Genomic DNA, 27,978 nt, shown 5'->3' on the forward strand with positions numbered 1-27,978 from the left:
TCAGAACAGTGGAGTTTTTTCTTTCAGGGGTAAAAATTTTCCTGTGTGACATGCCTTTTTTTTTTCTTTCTTACACCCTGTTCTCATTGGCTGCTCGCTTCCCCCAGCGTCAGCAGGTTTATATAAACCACTCACCTGCCTGCAGAGCTTTGTCACTCGAGGCACAGCCCACTGAAGACAGCCAAGATGGTAAGTTGTGTGAAATGATTCATTCATGTGATATCTCTTCATTCTCCTCATGGACAAATATCTACAATAAGGAATAATAAGATAATGAATGCAGTGTGGCATTAAACAAAACTCAGAGCAAGATAGTTTCTCAGTTTCTTCAACTTTCACAGCCATATTTTATGATCTGATTTTATGTTTAACGTGCCTCATTTAATTGTCTAAATACACACATAAAATAGATACTGTATGTCTTGCTTTAAACAACAATTAAATCAAACAAATATTTACACGTTTCACATTTATGGGTTAAGGTTAGATTTATTACCAAGGTGGAAGTGGTATAACTGAAAGAGCAAACAGTCTTTGCACAGCCTTTAACACTGATTCACCAGGTTTTGTGAAGGAGCTGATGGCTTCATTCTAAAGGCTTGGGAACATTAACACCTTTCTAATTTATTTAGGAAATGTTTTTGTCTGAGTATTTTGTCAACTGGAGATACTTCGCTTTGAATAACTTCTCAAAATCTGTAATAAGTGTCTCAGTGGTTGACTCAGTCACCTCACAGACAAAAGTCCTGATCCTCTCTGATTTCTGTCAGACATGCATGTTTTGTAAGATACTATACAATCACCTGGGAGGAGGTGGGATATTACCTGAATCGTTATAAATAGTTGGCAGACTCCCATCCCCGCAGGGATTAATAAAGTGTGACTTATTTATACTCCAACATCGCGCCTGTCAGTCAATGATAAACCAGAAATGATCTGAGATATGGGAATAACTCTAAAGAATAAAGTGTGGGTGGTGGACTGAGGTACCTATGGGAGTGGTACAGGTATATACTGTAGGGGTCAGGATGTTGAACTTAATGCGTAACCATCAGGTGACGCTCAGCGTGTAGATAAAAAGACCTGCAGTGAATGGAATTTATTGCTTTATTGACTAGCTGAAGAAAGTTCCTGGTATGACAAGATTTCTGCCTTTAACAGTCATTGTATATTTAACATACAGGCACACACACCTTTTTAGAGAGGTGTGTTACTGCTACCTATCTCACGTCTGCAGCTCTAACTTGGCATAAGGTCCACGTTGGAAGCGTGGTCGTCTTTTTATCGTTTTACTGTCTCTATATGACGACCACATGTCAGCGAAGAAATACGGCGCCTTCCTGTTTCGGTACTTTTACAGCTGAGGGTTCATTGTTCCGCCCTGGTTGATCATCAACAGCTCAGATAAGAACACCTGCGATCATTAATGTTCCCACCAGAGCAAACTGTGAACACGATCATTTCTATTTGTCTCTCAAATAGTCCTGAATTATTTCACAAACATGTTGTAAGAAGGGAAATGAAATATTTTCTGAGCTGACAGTAGCTTCCAGTTGCTTCTTGCAGGTCTGATCCAAACTTAAGAAAAAAAAAAAGCTTAGCAGATGTATTCGTGATAAATTCATAAGTTAACTTGTTTTTCTCAGTAGAATCCATTTTTATTCTGTGTGAAGTAAAGTAACCACCTTAAAGCTCTGCATGTTGCTCATCCATCCATCTATCCAAATCATTTCCCTGTTCCTCTGTGTCATTTCCTTCTGTAGAAAATCCACAACATGACATTCAAGGAGGGGCATGAGTTCAAGGTCCGCGTCAAGCCCGACGAGGACTCCAACTCGTAAGTTCCCCTGAGATGAGAAAATGTTCCAGGTCAATCGTCTCCGGTTCATACAGCTCAGCCTTTCGATGTGGTTTCAGTTACATTTGATCTGGAGGAAGTTAATGTTGTGTACTGCGATAAAGGTTAACGTGTCATCCATCTCTTCCCCTTTTTCACTGCGCTCTTTTGACCTCTGTGTTTCCGGCCTCGTTGCAGCTTTGCCATCAACATCGGTCACGATGCTGAGAACATTGCGATGCACTTCAACCCCCGTTTCGAATGCGGCAGTGACGTGAACACCATCGTCTACAACTCTGTGTCCGGGGGCTCCTGGGGTGACGAGCTCCGGGAGTCAAATTTCCCCTTCCAGCGTGGGGAGGAGTGCAAGGTGTGTTGGGAGAGCGCGAAGACCAAACAGCTGAACCATTTAGTCTCGAGCATATATTTGAATACAAGGTTTAGTCTAAAGGATGTGAGCAGGGAAACTTTAATATACCGTACAGTTCACTCTTTAGCCTTTAGTTTACAGTGAGACTACGCACGCTTTGCTAGATATCAATCTGTTGACACAAGGGCGATAGAGCGCTACAGGGATGTATTTTTGCAGGCTAACCTGGAAGTTAGCATCGCCCTGGTTCCCTCCACAAAATCCAATGTGATTTATCAAACTGGCTTTGGGATTATTACAGCAAATAAGCTCTTAGTTTCTGATAAGATAAGATAATCTTCCCCGACAACCTCTGTGGTCTCATTGAGCCTCGTAACAAGTGGGGTATTTACTGGTGTATTTCATGTTGCAGAACAAAATGTGAAAATCTGTCCTGATTTTTTCACTAATACCTGCGTCACTTAATTACAGCATAATGGTAAATACTCAAAAAGTACAGCAGTGGTAGCACAAGAACAACAACACAGCGATATCTGTCTAAACTTTTGTTTATATCAGCTGACATAAGCAAAAGCTACGCCACTAAAACTCACAAGATCAAGGATGATATTTCAAATTGAGGCAGGGTTGGTTTTACTGCTTATCAGTTCAACTTTTCATTTGTAAGAGGAAGTATTAGTTACTTCTTCTCTTCGAAGTTATACAGTCTGACTTTAAAAAGGTAGATAACCAACAGAAACAGAAATGGTACTGCTTTAAATAATTCATAATACTTTAATTTTTACGTTGTCTCTGGAATAAGATGATGTCAGATAATTAGAGTTTGGCCACATGTGACAGAACCCATTTGGACTTTTTTTTTATTATTATTTTTTTTTTACAGTGGCCTCATTCCTCTTCTGTACAAAGGTGTCTGAAGAATTGAGTTGCATTCTTGTGGTCTTATCCTTGTTTAGACAATAAAGGCTCAAAGCTGCTTTTAGATGTGATTATAGTTCACACACAGACCCGAAGAATATTTTCTGCAGACCACTGGCAAACTGCTTTAACTGTATTTATTGAAGTCATTTGACCCAAGTTCAAATTGCATAATGCCTTCTGATAAATAAATTGGTTATTGGTGGGCTTAGTGTCTGTGTTTGTTGCACTGCTGGATCAACAGATACTGAGCGACGATCATGACGGGGTTTATAGGCACATAAAACTATAAAACTTAACAGCCGCTGAGAGAGACGGAGAGTCTGTCTCTGTCATTCTTTTCACATGTTCTCTGACAGACACTGAAAGATAAATCGTGTGTTTTCTCAGTTTTACATCAACTTCAACAACGAGAACTTCTTCATCAAGCTCCCTGACGGCTCCATGATTAACTTCCCCAACCGGCTGGGAGACGTCAAGTACAAGTTCTTCGATGTCAGCGGCGACGCGAGGATCGTCGGCATCAAGATCAAGTAGAGGTTCGACGCTTCACAACCCTTTGACTCTCGACCTGACCACCCTTTGTTTTTTTTGCTGTTTTACATGGCAGAGCCCAGGCTCAGTAAGCCCTGCTTATTTATCTTTTTCTCCTTGTAGAAGAATAACACTAGAAATGTACACCGACATGGAGTGCTGATGTTGTAATAACAGGAATTTGCCTCAAGAGGGCACCACACAACATCTCACCTTAGTGTGCCTGCTTGATGTCTCATCAGTCACTGGGTTTGTTAATAAACGCTGTGAAGAAAAAAAAAAGTGTCTTCTCTGACTTTATATGCAACATTCATGAAACACAGACATTATATATAAGAAATCTAAAACAAAGATACTATCTAGACATCAGTTAATTAAATAAAACACTTGTATTTCACTTGAAAAATTAGAATTCTGCGTCCACGCTTAACCAAATGTAAAGTACAGACAGTGAATTTGTGACATTGTTACGTAAAATTCAAGCAAAACATGAAGTAATGAAGCCAGTGCATGTTTGGAAGCCTCTAAAAAAAAGATGTCAACATACATTTAAGAGAATTAAAACTGTTTAAACCAGATGTGAGCTGCTGACGCTGCAGGATGACCATCCAGGTGATGACTCAATAAAAGTCTCCTCTTGATCATAGTGTTATTCTACATTAATCTGGATGACTGTGGCACTGTTGGTTTTTATACACGCCAAAAAGTCAGCGCTCAAAAAAAAAACACCAAGAAAAGCAATAAAATAGAGGAAATATTACTTAAAATCTGCCAACAGAACAGGGAAATTTCACCTCTAATAATTTAGACTATGTTGCAGTCATCTTGAAAAAAGGTTATACACCCTGGACTTTTTCTTATTTGAAGTTCAATGTGCTGTTACAAAACAGATCATTGAGCTTAAACTAAGTGTAAAGATAAATGTTCTGTATCTGCTCTGTCACTTTAAAGACAAAATGACACTCGAGGAGGAAACAGGATATTGCAGAAGGAGGGATAATATGTGACAGAGGTGAGATGAAGTAGATTCATATGGAGTCAATTTGCAGGTGCACTCAAAGAAGCTGCTGCCCGAGGCTGAGGAATGTGGCACGATGCAACCACATTCCCTGGAAGCATATGAAATATCCTTTATGGTAAAGTGTGAGAGTTTGTGCGTGTGTGTCAGGTGGATGGCAGTGGAAGGAGAGTAAAAGACATAAAATAAACAGTTTTTCTTTTATTATTTGAGTCCATTGTCCAACTATTAGATTTCTTTTTACAGCAACTGTTTGCTATGATGAGTTCGTGTGAATAGTGTTTCTTCCAAAAGTCCCATTTTGTAGCTTTCCCAGTGCAAATTCAAACATTTTTTACTTGGAAAACAGCCCACATGTCAACAAAAGAGCCTATAAAATGTGTATTTGTCAGGAGATCAGAACTGGAGATTGTTAGACAGGCTGAATGTACAGTTTTAACATGTGGGGATTAAAGTCAGAAAACACAATTCAGAACACAAATCGAATAATCCAAGTGCTGTTTGTCCTCCTCCCAGAAGACTTGCAAATGCTAATCACTTTCATGTTCGCAAACACCCACCTGCTGTTCTCAATTTCTCTGAATCCTCAGCAGCTCTGATAAACGAGCTGGAAATGTGAAGCATCACACTGAAAGTTTGTAGAAAAGTGCTACTTCAGATAACAAGTGTCTCACAAATGTGTGTTTTTTGTACAAAATTACTAAAACAAAAATTCTCCCTCATACTGAAGTGTGCTCAAGTGATCACTTATTCATCTGCTAAAGTTCCTGCAGCGGCGTCGTCATTACTGACCCGGGGTCGGCCCTGCTCGAACCCACGGACTGACCTTTCTGCGCCAAGTAGTCTTTATAGTTCCGGGTCAGAAGAGTGTAAAGAAATGGATTGATGCAGCTGTTCCCGTAGGTGAGACACGTGACGAAGAAGTTCACGTAATTATGAGCAGCTGGAGACAAAGCTTTGAGGGACTCTGGAGAGAACAGTTTGGCGAGCTGCCATCCCCAGAAAGGCAAGAAACACGCCCAGTAGGCCACCACGATGCTAAAGATCATCGATATGACCTTTTGTTTGAGTCCTCTCCGCCTGGCAGAGCGGCTGCTTCCTCCTAGGCTGGCCTGCGCTGCCCAGTAGCGCCTGGCTAGCCCCACATACAGCCCGACGATCACCAGTCCAGGGACTAAAACACTTGTAAGAAACAGGACGGTGATATACGCCTTGAAGGCCTCGGGGGTCCATGTAGGGAAGCAGATCCTCTTAACCAAACCAGCCGCGGTTGGTTTGCCCACCCTGAGTCTGATCATCACCATCATGGGAAGGGTTAGCACGAACGCTATCCCCCAGATAGTCCCCGCCACGAACCGCCGTCTGCGGGACGACGACCTGTGCGCGCTGAAGGGCCTAGCAACGGCACGGTAGCGTTCAAGGCTCATGGCGACCAAAATGAAGACGCTGGCGTGCATGGTGAGGAGGTCGAGACTCAGGAGGATGCGACAGCCGGCCTCGCCGAACAGCCAGTCGTGGGCGAAGTAGGTGCAGACCACGAAGGGGATGGTGGAGAGGTAGAGCAGGTCAGCAAACGCCAGATTGATGATGTAAACGTACATGGAACCTGTGCGGCGCAAAGCGGCCGAGCGCGTCACGATGAGCGTGTACGTGTTGCCTGCCACGCCCATGGCGCACATGATCATCAGCGTGGCGCCGAGCAGGGATGTCACCCAGAGGCCACCACCGCCGCCACCACCACCACTCTCTTGGGATCCTCCATCTTCAGCTCCTGGGCTCAGGACAAGTCCCAGCTGTGGAGTGATGGTGGCATTAGGAGTGCAGTTCATTGCAGGTTTACAGAGCAAAGGTCAGAGGTCAGGCTCTAATGCTTAAGAGTGGAGTTACACAGAGATTTATGGCAGTCGGCTCTTAGTTTTAATCGGAAAAAGCTTTCAAAGTCAGGTAGTGAGGCGACACACAGACTGAAGTTGTAATGAGAGTCATTTTTAGAAAGATATGCGACACAGTCCAGGTGAAAACAAATGTTACATGTTAAAACCTGTAAATTGTTGGAGCTAAATCCAAGATGTAGCATCAGTGAGATGCAGGGATGACCAGAAAAACTGTATTAATCCACAGAGAAGATGTAAGCAGACCTCTGACATGGCCAGCAGCTTCAGTTACTGCGCGGCTGCCTGCGGCTTGCAGCTCTCATCCCCCAAAATAAGGTCCTCCACACAGCCGTGATCCCATATTTCTCAAAAATTGACAGCGTAAAAAGCCTCCGGGAAAGATTTAAGCTTTCGAGAAGCCTCAGACGTGAGAGACACTCTTAGTATCAGAGTACAGGGATATCTCTGTTGGGCTTCGGGCTGAAGTAGATCTGTCAAGGGTCATTTGGGAGCAGCAGAGTGGCACAGTGAGTCAGGACACTGCCTTTCAACTTCCAAAATCTCTGATAGGAAACTCCCACAGAGCCGAAGAGTGCTTGATCAAGACTTCAGTCGGTGACATTTCCAAGGAGAGTCTCCTTACGGGGAGTCATGATGTCCCCTTTAATACAGGAGAGAAAAAAATCCACTCTCCCATGTCAAGATTTGATTTGATTTTTGAAGTAGGTTTGAATCAACAGCTTTACATCCAGTCAAACGTTGTCTAGTCTTCTGAGACCTTTATCCAAACGGTCCATGCTGAAGCGGTGTGATGCATGGCAGATGAACAGTCAGCCTCTCCCTGTTTTCAGTGTTGTGTCTGTGTTCTCCTGGTCACAGTCCTCTCCCTCCTCTTTCTCTCCTCTGTCCTCACTCCTTCTCACTAGGGTGAAAAACTAGCATGGGCCTATAGATTTATGAGGTATTCCTCTCTGGCCTCAAGCTGCTGGTGTGTAGTGTTGTGACACCGGTTCCCCTGGCAGGGGTGGTCGTCCACAAACGCACATACATGCCGAGGCACAGCAGCCAAACATAATGAAGAAGAAGGAGCATAATTATTAATTTCGGCTCATTTTAGAGGCGTAACCTGCAAATTACATGCTGCTTTTTATGCTTAAAAAAAAGGAATACACTTGTTTTCTCTCTGAATTATTCAGCAGCTGAGTTGAGGCAAACTTTACACTTCATGCTCTGAATATTTTAACAGTCTAAACTTTTATTTTTCTGGATGATTTCTGGCTCTGCATTAAATCCAAGTTGGCAGCGCATTGGATTTTAAGATAACGTTGAAGGAAATCAGATCATATTTAGAGACATGATGAGCTCAGTTCGGAGCCCAGTTCAGGAATAACTCGCCCTCAGTATGAAGACAATGATAATATTCAATAAGTGTGACTATTTAAAAAAACACACAGATCTGTACAGAGATTCCTTGACAACTTCCAAAGGAGATATTTTTTTATTAGTGATCATTGATAATTGCATAAGCTATGGCAGTAAGCTATGGACAAGCATCGAAATACCTTTATTTAAAAAAAAAAAAAAAAAAGTGACACCAAATCAATACTTAGATTACCTCTTTGACCAAAACACAGAAAAGGCAAACAACAATAAAAAAGTAAAAATATAACAAAAGGCTATATATCTATAAAAAGAGGAAATGATAATTTATTACTGGAGTTATTGTTTGTTTTCACACAGACTTGTGTGTGTTTACTGTGCGCCACATGGAGGTGCTGTCACACCATCTAATGACTCGCAGTATTTCCAGCTTTTCTATCCCAATGCATTCGCAAAATGTCCTTTAAAGTATGCAATGTGCTGAATCTTAAAAGAAAAATAATGATATAAACTGTACGTGTAGTGTTTCTGAAGATATTGCTGTGTGGTGCAGCTGCAGCTCATGAAGCGGGCTGCACTGGAGTAGTTACAAAGTTTACATAAAACAACTGATGAATAATATTACTTTTATTTAAAAAAAGGAATCTGAATCCACAGATACATTTTATTTTCTGTCAATTGTACCGGTTTGACTTATTATTAGTGTTAGTATTACCGAATTATCACATCACACTTGGATATAAAATACTTAAGAGGACTGAGGCACCTTAAAAAATGCCTTTTCCTTGAATCTCACATTGAATCTAATGAGTTTAAATTCCAACCTCATTATTTTATCATGATAACAAAAAAAAAAAAATCAATCCACCGGAAGGAATTTACACATATTATTGATTACCCATGTACAGATATTTTTCTTAAATTTACCAATTAATATTGCCTTAGTCCTCATGTTTACCTTTTTAACAGCGATAAGTACCTTTGGGACCAGTCTGACCACATTACTGATGAAGACTTTGCAACAATTTCCCCAAAAATCACTGAGGGAGTCGGCGGCAGAACGGATGCTGGTGGGTCTTGTGTCAGGTTGGTGACGGGCTGAGAGAAGAGGAGGAGACGGTCCCTCAGGCGTCTGTGTCCATCAAGGCCTGTGCTTGAACAAGGCCTCCACTGAAAACAAATCAAAGTCCGGAGTTAGAAATAAAGCTCTCGCACCCACACAGACGAATCACTATGTGTGACTAATACAAGTGTTTCGTTCATTTGCAGTAATTTGCCCTTTTAACATCAACTTGTGATTATTGCGCCGACATTATCATACAAATACAAAGTGTGCTCCTTTATTGCAGTTAATAAGAACATTATTGGATCCTCTTTAACACATTTATCAAACAGCAGAGAGTTCAGGTGTTCGGCCGCTCGAGTGGAACCGTTTTTGGGTTTTGGTTTTGGTTGGTCTATTTAGCCACCAGAGTGAAATATCTTAAGAACTGTGGGATGGATTGCTGTGACATTTTGTTCAGACATAGGCGATGGCTTTCTGTAGCACCACTAGAAGGTTGACATTTGTGGTTCGGAGAGAAATCTCTCCACAAGTATTAGCAGAATATCAGCCTCAGCCTTCTTCTTCTTCTTCTTCTTCTATCATCTCAGAGCCCATTGCTATCATCTAACAACAATTTTGTCTCTAGGGCAACTGACAGTGTTTCCGGTCTTCTGGTGAAACCAACGGATATCTGGGCCAAGACTTCCTATTCTGTATTACAGTCCGGTCCAGTTGGCAACTTGAGACACAAGAATGGAGTTGGACTTGACATATGAATGCAGGTTCTTTTTAAAGGAAGCAAATAAAAATCTGCGTCTGCTCAAATGCGATTGGACAATAGTACTAGGACTGCAAGTGGACACCAGAATCCTTCCAATAGCAAAGTCTCTTGCCTGCAGATTCTGCGCTCATATGCAGATATCTGTTTATAAAGAAAAGGACCTATCCAGCTCACACTGCATTTATCCTCTGATACAAAAATGTACGTTGTGCGACTCCAGATCTGTCAGCGATGACAAAAAAACAACGATGAATGTCCAAAATCTCGATTCACAGCTCACCATGGAGCAGTTTCAGACACTGGTAGTCTTGGTAGAAGACATTTACAACTACCTGTGAGTCGCAGCGATGTAAATTGATTTTTAAATAGTACATTTTGACTGTTGGCTTTCTGCAAAAAAAAAAAAGAAAAAAATCCCATCCTCCCTTAACTACAGTTGCTCATCTTTAATGACTAATCAAAAGTTCCCAGTTCTCACTTGTGTACTCCTGAGGGGACATCGGAGCGCTCATGACGTCAGTGAAGTGCTTCAGCCAATCCTGCTGGTCGCTCTCCGTCTCACAAGTAAACAGGAAGCAGCGGTCGGGCGTTTCTATGGTGATGCCGTGTTGCCAGGCGCCGTTGCAGTGGGTGCCGGCAGGCAAGCCGGGGTAGGCGTTGTATCCGTGGTCCTTGTTGCCCAGGAACACCTCACCTTTGGCGAAGGCATCCTTCAAACAGAGGGAGGAGGAAAGACAAGGAGGTCACTGAGTTTCTGTGGAAACTCTCTCTCACCACTGTAATCTTAAGCAAAAGGAATAAATCTGATGAGTAAAGAAATTATGTTTTTGTTTCAAATACAGAATGAACAAATGCCATAATGACACAGTAATAGTAACAGTTTGGGTCATTCAGTTCGGTCATAATCTGAGTACACACGAGAGGAACAATCAGCTGAACGTGCCTGTGACAAAACGTTTAATGCTACTCTGATGCTCGCAGCCTGGCTCTCAGGATGGCAACGTCTGTCTTCTTACATCTTTCTACTCTGTCGGTCCACCACTCTTGTCCAAACTTAGATATCTCAACAGCTACTGGACAGATTTCCATCACATCCATGGTAACAGCAGGAAGAACAGTATTGGCTGAGCTGATCTCCTGACCTGACTTTTCCTCCTGCGTGATAGTGGCATCATTTTTTATAGACAGTGAAATGTGTCTTCACATTTAAAGACATCAGCATCATGTAGCATTTCTGCATTGCAGTGTCTAAAAACTACTGTTATGATACTTTTACATTATTAACGCCGGCATCACCCTTAATCGTTTCCCCAGTGACCTCACCAGGGAACTCGTGCATAAACTAACATCTGTGACAGAGAAGAGCAGCAGATATTCATTCCTCCACGTGGAAAACAACTGGAAAGATCAGTTTGTCAGAATAATCGTCTTTGTGCCTGACTGACTGCTCGACCTGCAGCTCTACAGACGTGAATGTTCCCCTCAGGATGAACTGTAATCGCTTCGGTGACGACCGGGCCAAAATTTTAATTTTGGTTTATCAGCTGCCAAACTGATCCGGCTGTAACCCAAAGCCGACACGACTCAAAAACATCTCACTCTATTGTTAGCAGAGTGTGAACAAGTGAACCATTGTCTACACAACATCTAACACATGCATAATTTAGTCATCATCCAAGTGATCACGTTACACTCGCTTTGAGCTTCCTCCACATATTCCCAGTCCACACGCCACTTCACTAGACTTCCTCCTCCTTTCATCTACCAGTTTTTCTCGTCTAGCTCTCTCAGGGGACGTCGGACATTTCAGTCACTTAGCACCTATAATTATTGCACCTCTCCATTGAACTCTTACGTCAGCGGCAAAGCTGAGCTAAATCTGGCCATCTGATGCGTATTTAGCCGAGTCTTGGGAAATCTGGATCGGGCCCCCTCTCTCCACGAGTCACTGTGATAACCTCTGGAAGAAAAAAACTCCTCTCTCATCACTCAGCGACTCCGAAGCTCACTTTCGCAACCTTTCAAACACTGACTTCAGATAAAGTAGGTGCAAGTTTGCACACAGAGATGTTTGAAGAAGCGTCGAGTGTAGATTACAGAGAGAAGGTTAGCGTGTCACTTCTCTTTGAGGCAATCCATACTATGCTGTCATGGCAACGCATGCCATATGTATAATAACATTACGTACGAATGAAAGTACCTTGTATCAACCTCTCCCCCGCTGAGTTATGGCTTCATATCCCCGACATTGTCGACTTAAACTAATTTGCCTGATGGAAGTGAACCTCCTGCTCCCACTCTGCACGCTGCTCATTTATTTCTTTTCAGAAAACATGAAACCCATCAAGCCACCGCTGTCGGGAGGCTGCGATCAAGGGATCAACCACCGGCTTAAAATACAAACTGACGCCTGTACTGAAGTCGGCCTGATGCGTGTAGGTGTGTGTGAAGGTGCCATACCAGCGGATCTTTGAAGTACATGAGTCGCCTGTGGTCCAGAGTGAACCAGCGCTTCTTAAAGCCCTCCGTTTGCTGCGGAGACAAACAGGTTGACAGAAGCAGTAAGACACGAGGCGATGGGAGAAGAGCAGCACTGTATACGGACACAGAGCAGCATTGTGCTGGTGTCTGTCGGGTTTTTTAATGAACAAGTGATTCACACTCTGCTCTTGAATTGACTCTTTTGTATTAAATATTCATACACCAGATTTTCCTGACACTTTATCTAACAGTGTAAATTATTAAAGCGGCTCCGGCTGCAACTAATGATCAGCAATTATTGGTTCAATCTCTTGTTTGGTCTGGGGTTGAGCATGTCCTCGGCTGAAACTTAGCTCTGTTTGTTATTTCTTATTTAACCAGCTCAGTTGGTGTGTTTCTTTCAACCGTGACGTTTTTTTCACGTTTTCTCAACCGTCTCAAGACAAAGACGCTTGTAAACCTGGCAAGGGGGTTGGACGGCGGTGTCTCTGGGACCGCTGTGATTAAAAACATTGATTTAAAACTCGATTCTGAGGCTGAACAAAAACCCAAAAACATTACATTTACAGTGATATATTTTTTCTTAAAAAAGCAGCAAGTCCTCCTGAGAAACTCAACGTTAAGTTTAGTTTGTTTGAGAGGAGACGGTGCAAATGAATAAAACATACGGGAACACACGAGTAAAAATGCCAGAATTAGCCAAAAGGCTGTTTTTCCTCAGCGGTCCTCTGGCCGAGGGGCTTCTTAAAATACAACAAGGCAAAAAGAAAAACAACACAGGACACAAAGCAACGTGGAGGGCATGGAGCTTAAAGATTGGAAAAAGACACAGGAGAAAAGTTAATCCCAACCAAACTAAAATACTGAAACTAGATGGAAACCTCGAGAGCAGAGGACGAGTGTGGGCCGCTGTTTCATTTATCTTTTCTTAACTGACCCTGAATCTCTTCGCAGCCTATTTTTTGTCAGGACGGTCTTTGTCTAGAATACTTTCCTGTCTAAGAATCAGTATTGTGGTGCGTCCTCCTGTAACTGACGTTTGACCGTGAGAGTGAGAGCTTCAACCCTGATCTCGGGCTTTGTAAAGGCATTTGTCTCATGGTTCTCTGTTAGTGCCTCATACTAAAACAGTTTTTTTCCTTTGGCAGCCCCGTCTGAGTGCTTACGGCACCACTTTCATAAAACTCTTGACACAGTCACGGTTGAACGTCTTCATGAGTCGAGTGAAAAATCATCACATTGAAAAGCAGCAACAGAAGAACACGAACACCTTCGGAGGGTTTATTGAAGGGCGCGAGCGGCTCCGGCTCTTTTCAGGTTCCCCGACTGCTGCCAAACCGTCCTCACGGAGGTGTTTGATATTCTCGTCGTGGTGTAAGGCTGAACAACAGACTGTTCCCTTCTCAATTCGCTCGTGACTCCCCCCCTCCACAAATATGTCTCCCACGTATGTGAGGGAAATGAATTACGACACTCATTTAGCAAATCAGCCCCAACAGAGCAGGTTAGCGAGGCCTTTCATCTCTCAGCCTGACAGACGGAGATTAAACGGAGAGTCTGCGTGCGTCTGAATACACAACCGGTTGTGTTGCCGAGGATCAGGTTTTCTTGCCTGTGTAGGTGTTTCAAGCACCCGCATTGTGTGTAAATATGCTAATACAAAGGTGTCGGTTCAACAGTGCATGACTGCATGGATATGTACAAATGCCTCTTTGTGTGTTCGCTTAATCCAGACGCACGTCTGTGTTTCTGCATGTGTTTGAGGTTTCCGACACCTGAGGATTAAGTGGATCCTCAGCAGGAAGCCTTTTATTCCTGCTCTCAGACGGAGTGACAGACGGGTGGACGCTGCGGCGGGCGGGTAGGACCTCTCAGCTGTCAGTCAGCCTGTCGTGCAGCAGTGGAAAGCAGCCACGCTGACAGGTGGGCTGGTTGACCTCGTAGCCCAGCTCCTCTTACATTAAAGAAGGAGATGGGGAGCTGTGAGGAGGTTTGAGGAGGAAGCTAGTGTCCAACTAGTTCAATGGATTTTTTTTCTGAAACTCAGAATCATCAGATCATAATAATCTTCCGAAGCTGTAGTGTGTAGAGATTGGCCACCTGTCGAGGGTCACTCAAAACAAATAGGGGGCAGCAGATCACCAGATCAGCGCCACTGTAGTCTCTGTTGTAGTTATCTATGGCAGGTCTCAGCTCAACCAGGCTTGGCATTCCCGTTGTGAACAAGCCCTGACACCTGACCGGCACTAGAATCTGACTATGGGGGAAGTGAAAACTGGACTGGAGTTTCCACTTTTTTGCTTGCTTGTTCATGTCTTAGTGCAGAATGGAAAGTATGTGTTTCTGCTTAGTTTTTTTGTTTTTTTAAAGTTATGTTAGGTTTTTAAGTTATGCACATTGTAACAGTAACTGGGCAGCATGTGATTTGCCAAACTAAGATGCTGTTCATCAGAAAAAAACATCAATACAGCTCGTTCACAAGTGACCCATCTCTGTTTTGTGACACATTTGCATCGGAGAATGAAACCACTGCTGGTCTATTCAGTCATATAACATCAAGTTTTGTCACTTTCTAATCAAGTAAAACTTTAAGGGTCAGTGTGTAAGATTTAGTTGCAGATTGTGATCATGTGAATATCCCGCTAAAAATGCAAAAATGTAGATCTGTAGATATAAAAGGCTCATTTCAAGTTAATGAAAACACAATGATTCTTAGTTTTTAGGTGATTGTAGGCTAACGAAGAAATACTTGAATATTACATTATAATTATTAAGACAATTATAAAGTTTAAAGTTGCTGCTCTGACTACTATCTGCACCATTTTATGAAAAGGTTAAAATTGTTATTATTGAAATAAGTACTGATTCAACGCAGGAGTAGAATCACAGCTTTCGGAAACTATGGTTGGTAATTTGAGCAGGAAATTTATCTTAAAAGGACACTTTTCCTGTTATTACTGCTGATCTCCTTAATTACTACAAATAATCAACACCCTCAGGTATTTATCCCGTGAAAGCAGTTTTAAATTGACTTAACTGACTAATGCAAATCTCACAAATTAAGTTCAATTTACTGCTGTCCACTTAATTTTTTCGTACTAGCTCTGACATCCTCAGAGTGATTATTAATACACAAAGAGCTGCATTTACTGATTTATGAAAATATCACCTTGTGTGCTTGTTACTGTTATTGTAAGAGCCAACTTTTGCACTGGGAGAAGCACATGAGGGAATGAAGACAGAGAAGAAAAGTGTGCATATTTTCAAAATAAAGGTTCACAGTGTTTATGTAGCTGTGTGTGTGTGTGTGTGTGTGTGTGTGTGTGTGTTACTTGCCCTGGGACCCGTCTTTTCCATGTATCCTTCCTTTAGAAAGTTCCGGGTAAGTCTGGGTAGCAGCTGGAAAAAAAGCAAGTAAAGCCAGGGGATTAACATTCACACCATGAGGATACGAAGGGTTGAAGTGCTGAAGATCCATTTTTGGGAAAAAAATGGTGGCCAACATTTCCGGAAATGGAGTTCTGGCCACCTCAGCCTTAATTATCTCACATAAAAATCAGCAATCGTCAACAGTAGGTGTCCTTTTTCAAATACCACTTACATAAAAGTAGTTGTGTGCATGTGTGGTCGTGTGTGCTCACCTCAGTGTCGGTCGCCCCAGGAAAGGCCACTTTTAGATAATGAAGCTGAACCGCACGAATCGAGTTCAGCCAGTCTACGATCTCCTAATGGACACAGATGAAGAGAGAGAGAGAAGAGGGTGAGGAAATGAGTTAGTCCTTTGTTTTTTTTTTAATTTTTACCTCCCTCTTTCATTCTATAATACCGCTCTGACACAGCCAGCAATGATATTTGCAGAGAAACATAGTTTAAAGTGTGCAAGTCCGTCGGCTTGGGACATTAAAGTGCAGCTGAAAGAACATTTTAAATCAGAAAATTATTACATGATTTTGATCCTGTTCTGCAGCCGACTCTTAAGTCTCAGATGTTTGAAAAAAAATAACACCTGACTGATCCATATATTTCAATATTCATAAATAAAAAAACAGAATGATTGATGTGCAGCTTGAATGTCATCTGTTACTGGATTCCCGCAGCCGGCGGAAAATTGGTACAGATGGTTTTGAAAAGGTTTGGAGACTCGCCCACAGCAACACAAACAGGTAGCTTCAGCGCTTAACGCGATGGATGATACATTTCCCATGTGAGCTGCAATTTATGTTGGTTAACATCAGTAAAAATGCTGCTACATGCACTGATCACCACACACACACACACAGACAGACCTTGCCGCTGTCATGGTAGACAAACATGTTGCGGGTGCTGTAGTCTTTGAGGTAGGTGATCTGCAGACCGTTGGGGTTTCCTATCTTCTCCGGCTGGAAGGTTGCGTTCATGGTGTCCAGCTTGATGACCGCTTTGGGCTCCTTAGCCTGCACGAGAGGGAGGAAACAGAGAGCAGGAGGGTTGTCTGTGTTTGTTGTTGTGTTAAATGTAACTTCAGACTGTCCATCAATCCAAGTCTAATTACTTTTAATCTGAGTTTAAATCCACACTTGTTTGCAGTTAATCAGTGGAACGACTGTTGGGTAACGTGTACGAGATAGCTAATAATAATACATTTTATTTATAATGCACTTTACATTTAAGCAATCTCAAAGTGCTACAGTACAAGCTTAATTAAAAAAAATCTGATCATTTATTTTATTCTTTTTGAGGTTTATTTTTCGTATGTGTTTTTGTCAGGCTGAATTTTTACCTTGATAACCTTTTAATTTTTAGATATAACTGTTTAAAGCTCCAGTGTGTAGGATTAAGTGGTATCCAGTGGTGAGGTTGAGGACTGCAACCAACTGAATACACCTCATCTTACCCTTACCCTAAGGTGGTTGCTAAAATTGTTAAAAATGTGAAAGACACAAACGCCCAAAAAAGTTTGATTTGCTGGGTATAAACTTAAAATTGGCTCCTGCACTATTCCTCGGGATGTTATGAATACTATAGTCCATTTCTGTCAGTACACACTGGACCTTTACAAAGTAAAATAATCAATAATAAATTAGTAGACCAGGACCAATTAATAAACCTCCTCCTGATTTCATGGCTTTGAACAGTCATGATAATAAAGCTTGTTTTTTAAAAAAAGTTTTGGCTGCAACTTAGCCAGAAAAAAACAAAGTGTGGATATGATATCAAGGCTCGGAGCTGTTTATTTTTTATATTTCTAGCCATAAAAAGGGAGCTATTATCTACACATCTGCAGCCTGCATCACTGATAACCATCGTGTCTGAGACCGACGCTAATCCCAGCAAACCTGCTCTGCTTTAATCTGTCCTGACTTGAATTTTAATAAGCATCAGTGGGTACAGAATATGTGCCTGTACGTATCTCCTGCCCTTGACTTTAACGGATGACAAACACAGCTATACTCACATGACATCTGATTAGATTTAACACTATTAAGTTATTACGAGTACTGACTTTCTGCTAAGAAGCAATGAGTTGGACTTGAGTCAGACTGTAACTTGAGCCTGAATATATCACACACACACACACACACACACACCTTCTGCTAGTCAACCAGTCTGCTTTACGAACCTAAAGCCTAAACCTGAGCGACAGTCAGCGACACTTATGAGGGCGTTTTCGCTTTAGTCTTTGCTACAGCAGTCACCAGGAGAATATGAAGCAATGGTGTAATAAGCAGTCCTGGAAAACAGGACGACACCTTCACAGTAAGAAGACATTTGTATACCGAGACATGTGTTGAAAACACAATGGAAATCCGTATTTGAAAAATGAGAGTGACAGCCTTTTTTCTACTCTTTATAAATATTATTCCCACCTCCCCAGAGCTGGCTAACTGTGACAAACAAAGTACTCCCAGTGCTTCCAGCTCTAATTGGTTTGGGTGGTGTACAGCTTAGTGAATCAGCCGCACTGACAGAGAGGACAGGCTGCTGGTTAAGCTTGTCTGAGCACGCTCAGACGCAGCAGAGACAGCAGGTACAGATACATTTTGTAGGCTTTTCGGTAGATATGTATGATTATAAAGTTATCTGTGTGTACGTGCAGCACATAATGTGGGGGTGTTGACTGCAGAACAGTTTGTGTCTTTAAAGGGCTCTCTAATTAAGGTATTTGTGTTGTGGTTTCATGCATGTGTGTGTGGGTGTTGCACACGTGGTGGAAGTGAACTAACTAGGATGCTGTCTAATTACAGTACATTACTGGTATCTCGCAGGCATGGTTTTGTGTAGGGGTGTGTGTAGACAGAGAGTGTGTTTAGCCGCTTGCGGCCATTAAAAGTCTCATTAAAAGCTGCCGCTTACGTCATATTTGGTGAAATACTTCAGAGTGCCCTCCCTCTCCGAGAGGACGAATCGCCTGCTGAGGAACTGCCCGTTGTCCCGCCCCCTCTTCATCAGCATGCCATCTCGAGTTCCTTCAGGGAAACCAGCAAAGGTCGCTCATTAGCATGAATATGTTGTCGTACATGCATGCAAGTTAGTGTGTGTGTGTGTGTCTGTGCGCACACACTCACCTTCCTCATATATAAAGTTCTTCCCAGGTTCAGAGAACTCCTTCCTCTCGTACTTCGCTCTAATCCACTGCTCCCTCAGCACCCTGAGCACACACAAACCGATGAAACATCAATAGAGCGAGCTTGTAAAAGGCGCCGTGTAAAAGAAGTCTAACAGACGTCTTGCGTACTTTGTGGTAGATGAGAAAGAGGCTGGGTGGCATAGTGAGGGCAGAAACATCAAAGCAGAATACGAGTGGAAGGACCACCGAGTATCTTTGTTCAAGTAGTTTAAAGTTAATATGCTTGTGTTTTCTTAGGGAAATACACCGCCTGAGTAAGTAAGAGCAAAAACGTGTACAAGTGTATAAAATGAGAAGCCTACAAGGGAATAAAGTGAGGAATGGCCATCATAATGCTTCTGTGACGGCCTTATTCCTCACTCAGTAGGTTGGAAGACTGAAATTTGTGTTTCATTATCAAGTTAGCGAGTTGATAAGCCAACAGCAAACAATGCTAATAAGTGGAATTTAGACACTTTCACATCACAAGAAGATGAGACATATGTTTGGAAATATTTGCCTCATAGTGATACTTCTTCATAATATTTTAAAGTTGGTAGATAATATTTGCTTTCAGCTGTTCAAAACGGGCCTACAGTTGTGCTAAAGAAAGCCGGTAGGAAAAAAATAAGTAGCCATATCGAGAACCCAAAATGTCAACATCAAACTGACCCAAAAGCCACTGAAGTTTATGTCCTGGTATTGTGTTAGCGACTTTAAGTTCTGCCATAAAACAGGCTGTGTTACAGAAACTCTCAGGTCCCATTTCATGTTCTGGTTAACCTGACACAAGTATTCCTATAAAAGAAAACATATTAAACTAACGCATTTGAAATCCTACCTTTAACTGACAGCAAAACTGACTCAAGATCAAAAACACTGTCAGACGTGTAGGTTGTAACTTGACTCTTACAGCAGATTAACTTTCTTTGACTCGTAAGGCCGCTGAAAGTTTAATGGATCAAGTTCAAATCCGGCTGACTCAGCTACTTTTTCATCCACTGAACCTGGAAGGAACGAGGAGTGAGAGACAAAGCGCTTCATCGCTCGCTCCCCCGCCTTCCTCTGCACCGGTCTGTATTACTAATGATTAAAGAAGGTGCCACATGTGTGTATAAATAACACTTTTGAAGTAATATTATGGCAAAAGACCTTAAAAGAAAATATTCTATTTCATTTTTGTTAATTCAAAATGACCAGAAACAGAGGTCCCCTCTTAGATAGTGGAGAAATTTAGTGCCCTGTTGGCTATATTGACGTGTATGCGTGTGTGAGTGAGTGATAAGGGCGTGGGGATTTCTGCTGTCCTCAGGCACATTTTTACAGATACAGTAAGCTGCTCCTTCCATTCAACACTACATTTTACTGACAAGCAAAGACATCATCAGACGTCGGGTGACTGTGGCAGCTTACTGTGTGTTTATCATTTTATGCCACATGAGAAGGTTTTCTCTTTTTTCTCAAAAATTCCTCCGCTGCACATTCATACAATTCCAAACATTCCTGTCTGGGAGCTGCCCGGTGAAGCCCGGGTAACATCAACACTGTGAGACAGTCGTAGTAGCCTTTATCTGCAGGTAATCTGGAAGCTACTTGTTGACAGGAGAAAGCATGAAGCAGCCAGACAGTCGACAAAAATCTGTATCTTCCCTCTCATCAGCAGTGAAACGCACACTGCTTTCGTGGAACTAGTTCTTATAAGCATACTGATGATAAGACTTCAGCACTGTTAAGTTAACCTACTTTAACAACGTACATCAGGTGACAGTTATTTACTTCCTGTCAAATCTCAACAGTCACGTTGCATCCAACCTAACGATCACAGTGCCTTCATCCTTTATTTAGCCTACTTCACTTGTCACACTAGCGTTGTACATATTAACAGTATTCAGCATTCGTTTTTAGTGTTCGTAGCAGTTTTCATCGCCTCACTAGCGAGGTTAGCCATTCTGCTAGTTTAGGTGGCTGCTAAAATAAAGAAAGCACTGTCAACTTTATGAGTAAAGTGATTGTAACTACTTGGTTTAGCGAGACTGTGTACGTCAGTCACTTTTAGTTTTTGGCATTCAAGCATGACAGGAAAATGAGGCCATAATTAGAAATCAAGGAGACTGAAAACCGATATTTGGGATCGAGATCTATTTGCAATAAAAATTAAATTGCCAATATTTCGAACAACCAGTGATGAAATAAACCTTAATACAATTTACTCAAGTTCTGTTCTTAAGTACAATTTCCAGGTACTGTACTGAGTACTTTCTGCTACTTTATACTTCCTCTCAACTGCATTTATTTGATACATTTAGTTACTAGTTACTTTGCAGTGTTCCCAATTGTGTTACCAATCAGATAGTGTTGTGAGTGGGACACTGTGTGAGAGGATGCCGCATCAGTGCCAAGGAAGCACATTTTTACATTTTATCTATTTAATTGACAATCCGACAGAAAAATCAATACAGATAACTGGAAAAAAGCTGACTATCGGCCCCCGATAATCATCCAGGGTCGATAACTGGTGACTAGCTAATGTCGCTAACAGTTTTCTAAGACACTGAGGGGTTTTTAAAAAATGATGAAAAACACTATTTACAAAAACGAAAGGTTAATATTGTTAATGATTTGTACAAAGCTGACTGTGAAAAGTGAAGTAACTGACTTAAGGATGAAAAAGCACTGTGATCATTAAGTTTGGAGTCGACAGGAAGTGAAGAGGCGTGGTCCGTGAAACTGACATACGTCACACTACATTGTGCAAGTGGTGAGTGAGTTTATGTAATAAAATGTTTTATGTGATCTATTGTATGTGGATTAATTGACAGCTTCTCTAAGAGCAGCTAGTAGTGATGATGAAGAATCATGTCCACACAAGCTGCATTGATATTAGCTGACACTCTGGTTATTCTGTAATATTACTTTGAAATGATCAAAGGAGAAAACCGTGAGTATTACGGGTGTTTGGGGAGAAAAGTATTTCTTCAACTTTCCATACACATGTAACATGTTTTCATTGGAAGAAGAGTTAGACAAAATATATTCAAAACATAGACTGAGAGAAGCAACAAAAGCTGCTCGAGACCAGAAGAAAAATCTTGAAGAGTGAACAAACAGTTAATAAGAAATGGTTCAGGCTGAGAACGAGGTAATGTTCCACGTCAGGAATGATGATAGCGGAGTCTGAAACACTTAAAATCCTCAAACCGCAGGTGAATAAAGATCACCCGGCTCTCCTCTCTTGTCTCGCTGTATTTTCACTTTATTAATCAACGCTCTGTGCTGACTAAACTGATGCAGTAAATTCACTGATGCAAATAAAAGGCATCACACACTCTACCTTCCCTTATCATCGCTAATAAAGATGATGAGGTGAAGGCTGTTAACATTCTCTGCACCCCTCGTTTCAGTATTCAGGACGAAAACTCATTTTGGGTAATGGCCACAGTTAAAGCAGCTACGAGGAGCTGTCGTTTCCTTGTCTGGACTCATTAGGGAAAAATACCGAGCATTCAGTCCAACCAACACACGAACGTTGGGCTTGCACCAAGACAAGACACACAACAGGATGACGACAATAACAACATACAACAAATAATCCTGATTATCAGTTTATCTATCATGGGTCTAAAGCCAGAATGTGAAAATAGTCTTTAAATGGCAGATTCACAGCCCAGACTTCAATCCATTTATAATCTATGGAACGACAACAAGAACCAACGATCCCTCCTCTACAACTTGACCGAGCTTGAGCGAATCTGCCTGGTAGAAAAGAGGAAAATTCCCAAAATAGAGATTTATCCAAGAACGTGTGACTCACTGCCAGGAGGTGCTCCTGTGGAGCGATGTCACAGGGGTTGAATATGTCTGCATTTCACACTGAGGCATTTCAAAACGGAAATACAAGGAGAGCTGAATGATCTCCAAAAGCTCTGTATGAGTCTCTATTGCTCGGCGTGTGAGAAGGACAAAGCTTTCAACCTTGCAAGCATTATTTCAAACAGATCTCAAAAGCGAAAGAGCACCTGCGAAGAGCACATGACACTTAAGAAAATCTGCTTATCTGTGAAACTATGCACTTACAGAGGAAAAGCTTTCAATCTTAGTTCCACTTAAACTTGAGAACTAAGAAAATCAACTGAGATGAGCATCGATGAGCAACATAATGGTTCTTTCTTTCTTGCCTCCAGAGGAGGATATAAAGGCACTTGTCCTCCCAAATCCACCTACTTCACTCTTTATTTAACCTGAAAGTGGAGCTGTTAAACAATTCAAGAGACAGAAGTGATAACATCCCTGGAATAACACCTGAAGACAAACCACTGGATTTAATTTATTTCTTAGTTTAGTTAGGTTAACTCCAATAACGTCCAGCACTCTGCTGCTCGCCTGCTCACCCGCACCCGTGACCACATCACCCCCGTCCTCCAGAAACTCCACTGGCTCCCTGTCCCTCAATGGATCCAATACAAAATCCTCTTCCTGACTCACAAAGCCCTCCACAACCAGGCCCCCCTCACCTCACCGACCTGCACTACCGCCACCCCCCCTCCCGTAGCCTCCGCTCCTCCGATGCAACTTTACATAGACAATGTTAAAAATTTAAATGTGTGTGTGTGTTGTTGTTGTGGTTACTCACTGGCAGTCTTTGTGGGTTGGTTTGTAGTAGTAGACTGGAACAGCGGCCTCATATTTGCTCTTCATCAGGTCGTTACCGTGCTGAGCCATGAACTAAAAACACACACAGACATACCAGAGACAGATCATTCAAGGATTCACGACGTCTTGGCACATCAGCTGACAGTTTTACAGTTGAAATGTGCTTAACAGGAGAATTAGTCAGCAGGAATAAAGACTCCTAATCAGTCTGACAATGAAGTAATAAATCAGAGAGTGGGGATTATGAATGCAACACATATTTTAGATAAAGACTGACCGACATCATTTATTATTTGGTTTTCTGTGAACTCCCCTGCACAGTTACAGGAACACAGTGAAATGTGCTGGGCAGGAACGTGATGTCCTAACATTTGGAATAATTGACGTGTACTTTAATTTATTTCCACATAAATGTTTCAGAATGAAGGAGGGGAAACTTTTTTTTGTCATGATGCTTCTTGTTGTTGAATCAGAAATCCATCTTTGGACTGGTAAAATCATGTACCAGAGCAAATAAAACACTTTCATAAGGGAGGGTGGGGGAAAAACTTGCTGAGAGTTTGATAAGACGATTCCTAGAAATAAAACAAGTCGAGGTTTCTGCCGGCTCCTGTGGTCTCACCTGCACCTCGTGGTCCTCCCAGTGGGAGAGGCTCAAGGACTTGACCTTGCTGATGTCGGGGATGTTGCGGTGGATCCCAGAGCAGGCCAGACAGATGAACACCCCCAGAGTGCAGGAGCCCCAGTTGGGATCTGCAGAGAGGAAGATGGTAGAGAACAAATGGATATGAGGATACAGAAGGAGTGATGGGTATGAAGGGATAGAGACAAGTGGATAGAAAGATTGAGGGGCTGAGTGCATTTTGTATGGCGAAGAATCAAAGCAGCGACTCATGATTATCTTGTAGCTGATTCTTTCAATTAATCTATCAACTGTTTTTTTGTCACACATCTTCATACCTTAACAACTAAATAGGTCGATGTCCAATGACTCCCAAAATGATCATTGGAGAGAACCATCGACAGGTGTAGTGGACCTTCCTCGTCAAGGTGACACTTTAAATGTCCACATTAAATTTTCTAAAATCTTTAAATTTTCTACTTTAAATGTCCTAAAATGGGTTCTTATAGGTTAAACAGTTTAATTAATTTTCTGGAAATTGTCCTGTTGATAAACCAATCTCAGGACTGTGGACAATTCCTCTCACAACACACAACCTTTTAAAAAGTTGGGTGACACATGTTCGGAGCCGTCTTATTAAGACAGCAAAACTCGTATTTAAAAAAAAAAAAAAACAGCCAGTTGACCAAAACCTTCAGACCATTAACAACCGAATGAGATGAGACATCACAACACAGTGACTTATTTTGACACTGTGGAAGCTAAAAGTAGGATTTTGAACGCCTTCCTATCCAGGAAGCTACACCACCCACATCAGAAGTGTGTGGACTGGAGTTTTTGCCTCTTCAGGAGCAGTTTGAGGTTCTTTACTTTGCTTGAGGGCAACACAAAGTAGTTACTTTGGTGGAAGGAAACCAGTCCCGGCCAGAAATCTTCCAGGTTAATGCATCTGGAGAAATGTTTTTGCTCCTTGCTTCGACCACACCTGTCTTATCTTCCCGCCGTACACTCTGGACTCACAAGTAAACAGCAGAGCTTTTGTGCGAGACTCTTCCTTGTTCTTATCTCAACCGATCTCAGGTGCCTGAGCACGAAGGGCCTTTATTTCACTTTCAAAACAAAAGCAACGGATAAGACGTGCCTGGCTGTTTAATATTCACGCTTATTTTTGTTTATTTTGCTGCATCATTGTTTCACAATGCCAACGAGATTTCAGAATAAAATGAGGCAGCCCACACATAGATACCTGTGCCAACTCTCCAAAGTGACTCTTTTGTCTCTGATCATAGAGAACAAGAGGAAATGACAGGACTCTGTGCCAGAATGTGACCAGAGGGGCTGAATATTTGAACGTGGCAAAGAAAAAGTTGTCTCTGGGCACCTAATCCAGTGCAGTTCCTCAGTAGAGGATTAAAAAGGTATGTGTGCTGTGCAGTCAGTCAACCTTCCTAAGATAAATAAAGATTTAAGCGATTAAGAAATGATGGAGTGATATTATTTTTGTTGATCTGCTCAGCGACAGCGACATGGTGCCTCGGGGCTGGATTCAGTGGTTTCTCAATTTGATTGCGACACACTGACATGATGTGATGTATGTACTGAACATGAGATGTATTTGGAAAAAAAACTGAGTTAAGACCAGAATATAACTTTTTGATGTGTCTTATCTGTGTTTTATTTCTTTGGGGTAAATGGTTAACCTTACTAGGGTAACAATTTGTAGCAAGGCATATGTCTTAATCACTCCTGTGGCCCTTTCGTGAGCAGACTGGAAAGTGATGAAAAAACAAAGATCTTCCACGTCTCTCGGCTGCCACTACAAGCATGTGGACGATATGTTTGAGTTGTTTAATGCCGCTGGACTGTGGATTTCTTTGCGAAGGACTCTGGTGAGATTTTCTGCGACAGTCCAGAGGATGTAACTCGTGTGCCTTGTCTCCTCTCCACCAACAGAGAGCGACAGTAGCTAACATTAGTTGAAAAATGTCGACCGGCCTCCGGCACAACACAAAAGTCCCACAGAGCCCCTTTAAAGGTTTATTAAAAAATAGTTCTTATGCATTTTGTGGTAGCCTGAAAACCTTAAACCAATTTAACATTAATTCATTTCTTCCATTTCTTCTACTGCCTCGCCTGTAGGACAGTGTACTGTAGTATCTGCACTTTAAGTGAGCATTTAAAGACCTCCACAGTGAGGCTGGAAGCACCAGGTGAAGGTGGTTGCCTGCACCCTTCATGTCAAGACTTGTTGAACTCTGAAACTTTCTTCTCCACCACTGAATACCAAAAGGCTCCAGCTCACTGTTTCCTCCAAGCTCTCCAGGAAAGCTCTCCTCTCTGAGTTTGTGTGGAGCATTTCCTTTTATGTTTAAAAGAAATCAGGCAGCAGGAGGTAAGCCTGCTTTTTGGCTGCAGTGGCTGAATGGAAAAAGAAAAAAGCGCACTGAGCATGGTGCGCTTTAATGATTAACCTCACCACGTTGGCACAGGTAGACTCCGCACCTCCTTCGCGTCACTTCTCGACAACTCAAGAGAAAGAAAAAAAAAAACATTTCACCGCTCTTAAAGACATTTGTTCCATCTCACCTGGTGCGCCACAGTCTGCGCAAGCGTCATTTCCAGGGTGCTGCAGGATCTCTCTCAGTGCCCGGGTTGCTCTCTCATTTGCCGACATTTCAGTGTTCGGATCGGTTTATTCCCTTCGCTTTCTGGGAGAGAGAGAGGAGGGCGAGGTGGAGGAGGGTGGGGTGGTGCTGGTGTGGAGGGGGCGCAGCAGGCAGGCAAGGTGTGTCTCCTCGGGCTCGACTGCCCCTCTCGAGTCCCACCTAACGGGCAAGTCCGCACAGGTATGCGCCCTCAGGTGCGTGGAAGAGGAATCAAATCATAAAGTTTTCACAGAAAGGTCCATTCTGTCCTCTCCCTCTGCTGCGGGCCCACGGTGCTGACAGCCTTCAGAGGGGGGCCCGGTGAGGCGCGTCCTGCCGAACTCTGGAGCCCAAAAATCACCGCCACAGTCCCGGACTGCAGTGCGCGGAGAGGAGGGTGTGTGAAAGGGGAGGAAACCCGACACTGAGGAAGTGAAGCGAAGCGCGGAGGTTGTTCCAACTTGCTTTTCCGCATTGTTCTGGGTTTGGTGGCGGCATGCAAACACACTCACATACCTGGCGGAGCGTCTGAAGGGCCCAGAGAGGACCAATCAGATCACTTCACCTCATCTGGCTTCTTTAAGGTGTTTTAGTTAAAGGTGCATTCTGTAGTTTTGGGGCAGAGATTTTAATCAGACTAAATGAACAAACTCTCTTTGTTTTCATGACTGAATAAACAAACTGACCAAGGACAATTTCATACTTTACATGAGGCGGACCCTGCCACCTTTCTTAATGTCACAGCCTGTAGTTATATTTCAGACAATGGTGTGTTTCAAACTTTGTGGCAACAGTTTGGTGAAAACCCTTTTCAGTTTCATACACAAAGCCAGGTCTGAAATAAAATGGTTTTGTCAGTTTAATGTGGAAAAACCTGACCTCAGTCCCATCCAACACCTTTTGGACGAGCTGAACCACAGACAGGGAGCCGGGCCTTGTCGCCTTACGTCAGTCACCGAGCTTTACTAATGCTCCTATGGATGAATAAAAGCAAATCCCTGCAGCCAGGTTGTGGAAAGCCTTTCCAGAGGAGTAATGGCAGTGCTAGCTGCATATTGATGCCCATAGTTTTACACTGACATGTTGAAAAACACATATAGATGCACTGTTTAGTTGTTCACATGCTTTAAGTGGATGTCCACACACTTTTGGCTATGTGATGTATGATTTCTTACTTCAGTGTTACATATAGGGGAACAAAACGTACAATAAAACCCTCTGAAATGTATAAAACTTA

At 42.4% G+C, this 27,978-nt stretch overlaps 3 protein-coding genes across 3 annotated transcripts; 1 reads left to right on the top strand and 2 right to left on the bottom strand.

Moving 5' to 3' along the window:
- The first annotated feature begins 167 nt into the window (after nt 1–167).
- lgals2b (lectin, galactoside-binding, soluble, 2b) lies at nt 168–3,925 on the top strand. The gene is made up of 4 exons (XM_084370028.1): nt 168–189; nt 1,764–1,837; nt 2,036–2,207; nt 3,516–3,925. Exons 1-4 carry the CDS (start codon nt 187–189, stop codon nt 3,660–3,662), a joined length of 396 nt encoding a protein of 131 aa, XP_084226154.1. The 5' UTR covers nt 168–186; the 3' UTR covers nt 3,663–3,925.
- A 1,510-nt stretch (nt 3,926–5,435) lies between these two features.
- On the bottom strand, nt 5,436–6,506 carry uts2r4 (urotensin-2 receptor 4; the record flags this gene model as incomplete). The annotated part of the gene is made up of 1 exon (XM_084373740.1): nt 5,436–6,506. One exon carries the CDS (start codon nt 6,504–6,506, stop codon nt 5,436–5,438), a length of 1,071 nt encoding a protein of 356 aa, XP_084229866.1.
- A 1,504-nt stretch (nt 6,507–8,010) lies between these two features.
- Nucleotides 8,011–27,247, bottom strand: LOC311267053 (arf-GAP with dual PH domain-containing protein 1). Its single transcript, XM_084369870.1, has 11 exons — nt 26,683–27,247; nt 24,097–24,227; nt 23,455–23,546; nt 18,784–18,866; nt 18,572–18,684; nt 16,525–16,671; nt 15,880–15,963; nt 15,575–15,637; nt 12,218–12,289; nt 10,236–10,467; nt 8,011–9,101 (listed from the first exon to the last, which is right to left on the bottom strand). The coding sequence occupies exons 1-11, from the start codon at nt 26,768–26,770 to the stop codon at nt 9,073–9,075; spliced, it is 1,134 nt and encodes a 377-aa protein (XP_084225996.1). The 5' UTR covers nt 26,771–27,247; the 3' UTR covers nt 8,011–9,072.
- Between the last annotated feature and the right edge of the window lie 731 nt (nt 27,248–27,978).

The sequence above is a fragment of the Pagrus pagrus genome, assembly GCF_965226575.1.
Source record: "Pagrus pagrus genome assembly, chromosome: 2".
Taxonomy (NCBI): domain Eukaryota; kingdom Metazoa; phylum Chordata; class Actinopteri; order Spariformes; family Sparidae; genus Pagrus; species Pagrus pagrus.